The 2,500-nt window shown below is 37.3% G+C and overlaps 1 protein-coding gene across 1 annotated transcript in view; it reads right to left on the bottom strand.

The window, feature by feature from the left end:
• Window positions 1–1,793: 1,793 nt before the first annotated feature.
• Window positions 1,794–2,500, bottom strand: part of LOC137988975 (uncharacterized) — a 1,494-nt gene continuing 787 nt past the window's right edge. Inside the window, exon 2 of the mRNA XM_068834904.1 lies at window positions 1,794–1,974. Within this exon, the coding sequence (XP_068691005.1) occupies window positions 1,794–1,974 (181 nt within the window). The remainder of the gene's footprint in view (window positions 1,975–2,500) is intronic.

The raw sequence follows: 2,500 nt of genomic DNA, 5'->3' as shown, positions 1-2,500 counted from the left end.
GGGAGGCTAGATACCAAAGGAGGGTATAAAATCTAGTTCAATAAAGGTTGCTGTGGAAAAATCTAAAATTCACTGGGTCCAAACCAAGTTCCTCAAGCCAAGCAGGATGTTGTAATACAACTTAATGTTTCATTTACAAATATTTGTTTTATTTACTTTTTAGTCTGTTCAATCCCCAAATGGCCTGATAGCCCATATGTTTGGTCCTATAGAGGGTCGCCGACATGATGCCTTCATGCTTGGGGTGAGCGGCCTGTCAGCTAAACTGCGTCGATTTGTTCAACCCAGTGGAGAGCCATACGTTATTTATGGGGATCCTGCCTATGGCATTACACAGAACATTATTGCTCCATTCCGTCAAGCTCACCTTAACAGATGATGAGCGGGAATTCAATACAAGAATGAGCAGAGTTCGGACATGTGTCGAATGGGGCTTTGGCAAAATCTGCCAAATTTTGCATATTTAGACTTTAAAAAAGAACTTAAAGATCCTTTTACAGCCTGTGGGTAAATATTATTTGGTTGCATGTATTCTTATCAATTGTCACACCTGTTTATATGGGTCACAGACAACCACTTATTTTAATTTAGACCCGCCATCCCTGGAAACCTATCTATCCAACTGATGACCATGTTTACTTGGTCTTTCTACTTATAATTATTTTATTTATGTAAATAGCAACAGGAGTGAAATAAAACAAGAGAAGATGAATCTTTTATTTTCTTTTCCTCCAGTGAACAAAAATTATGTGGAAGGGGTGTCAATAAAGTAAAACAAAATGAAGATGAAGCAGAAGAAAAAGCTTATGTTGTCAATGCTTCAAGAGCAACTGAATACAAAATGATTTATTTTTTCAGTTGTTCTCGAAGCATGGAGAACAAAAGCTTCCTTTCTTGAGCTTCATCTTCATACTTTTGTTTCTGAAGATCCAGCTCCATCTTTCTCACTTCCAGCTCTTTTTCTTTCAGTTTTGCTTTCTCCTTGTACTTTTCTGACAGCATTTCAATTGCTGACTTTCTGCTTGACCTGGCAACTTTCCTTTTGGTTCCTGTAGAAATAATTTACACGAGAAATAAAAGAAAAAGTGTTGTATTTATTTTTGTAGAAGACCAACCAAAGCCTAAGGCCCCCCTCTCCCCCACGGGTGGGGAAGGAGATGGAAATATGTAATCACAGTGTGCCAGAAAACTGAGCAACCACATTAAAATTTAATGGATCCATTGAGCCCCCCTAGATGAGCAGTCAAGCTCTTGGGGTAAAGTCTGAATCAAATATGTTTACATATATAAAATATATGGATTTCATCATACAAACAGTTTGTCCATTACAAAAAAAAACATCTGTTCACTTTCCTTTTGTGGCCCCTAGTAGAAGAGAAAATCGATTTCATATATTTATGGCAACCAATCACCCAGAGTAGTTGGAATAATAGTTTGTTAGATTTCACAAATGTTACCTTTTGAAGGACTTTCTTCATCTGACCCGCTACTAGACACATCGCATGTGGCACCACCTGATGTGCCAGCATCACTACGGCGCTCTAAAATGAAAGCAATGGGTTCTATTCAAACTGGTTCAAACTACAAACTGTCAAGTCAAATATTAGACACTTAAATTATATGGTGCTCAATCACAACACATCATAAATCACCAAGTAAAGCAGGCACTCAGAAAATTGGGTAAAAACTGTGTAGAACGGCAAAAGAAAAACAACACAAAATGAGTTACGGTCGTGATGGATCTCGTCACCATAACCTAAGCTTGTTTGGACAACATAATATTGAATTGGATATTAACTTGCTAGTCTTTCCACAGCTGCCTGCCGCATCTCCTCCCCTTTCCTTTTATCTTCCTGCTCCCTTTTCTTTCTTGATTCCTTTTCTATCTTGCGCATCTCTATCATATCTCTTCTATATACTAGGATATCCTCACATAACTGCTGTATCTCAGTGAATTCTTCCTCTGTGCCTGATCTTCAAAATCACAAATAATAATAATAATAATAATAATAATAATAATAATAATAATAATAATAACACTATAGGCACATTGTAGCATGTTTGATCAGTATGGTCAGAATGTTTCGAAAGTAGCCGTCTGCTAAGTCTGACAAAGTTCTGTTGCTAAGAATTTATTTATTGTGATCTAATGGAAAGTAGCCGGTGATGGGACCTTAGCTGCTTGTATCCAAGACCTCCCTAAACCCATTACAAACCAGGTATCACAAATCCAAAATAAAGGACAGAATTAAAAATCTTGACATAAATGCTAAGCCAGTGTTGTATAAAAACTAGGTTTACGGTCGTTTCGATACAAAGTCGTTTCGATACAAGTTGATTCGATACAAATTGAAGTCGTTTCGAGACATCATCAAAGTTGATTCGATACACGTAGAAAGTCAATTCGATTCAACTCGACATTTATGTTCTCAACCGTTAATTAGTGGTCTAACCGGCGACAAAACTCCAATCCCGGTAAGCTAATGAAGATATTTCCAAG

Source organism: Montipora foliosa, unplaced genomic scaffold, assembly GCF_036669935.1.
Source record: "Montipora foliosa isolate CH-2021 unplaced genomic scaffold, ASM3666993v2 scaffold_436, whole genome shotgun sequence".
NCBI classification, from domain to species: Eukaryota; Metazoa; Cnidaria; class Anthozoa; order Scleractinia; family Acroporidae; genus Montipora; species Montipora foliosa.
Note: the sequence above shows the minus strand (reverse complement) of the source record. Positions and strands in the feature narration are given on the sequence as shown.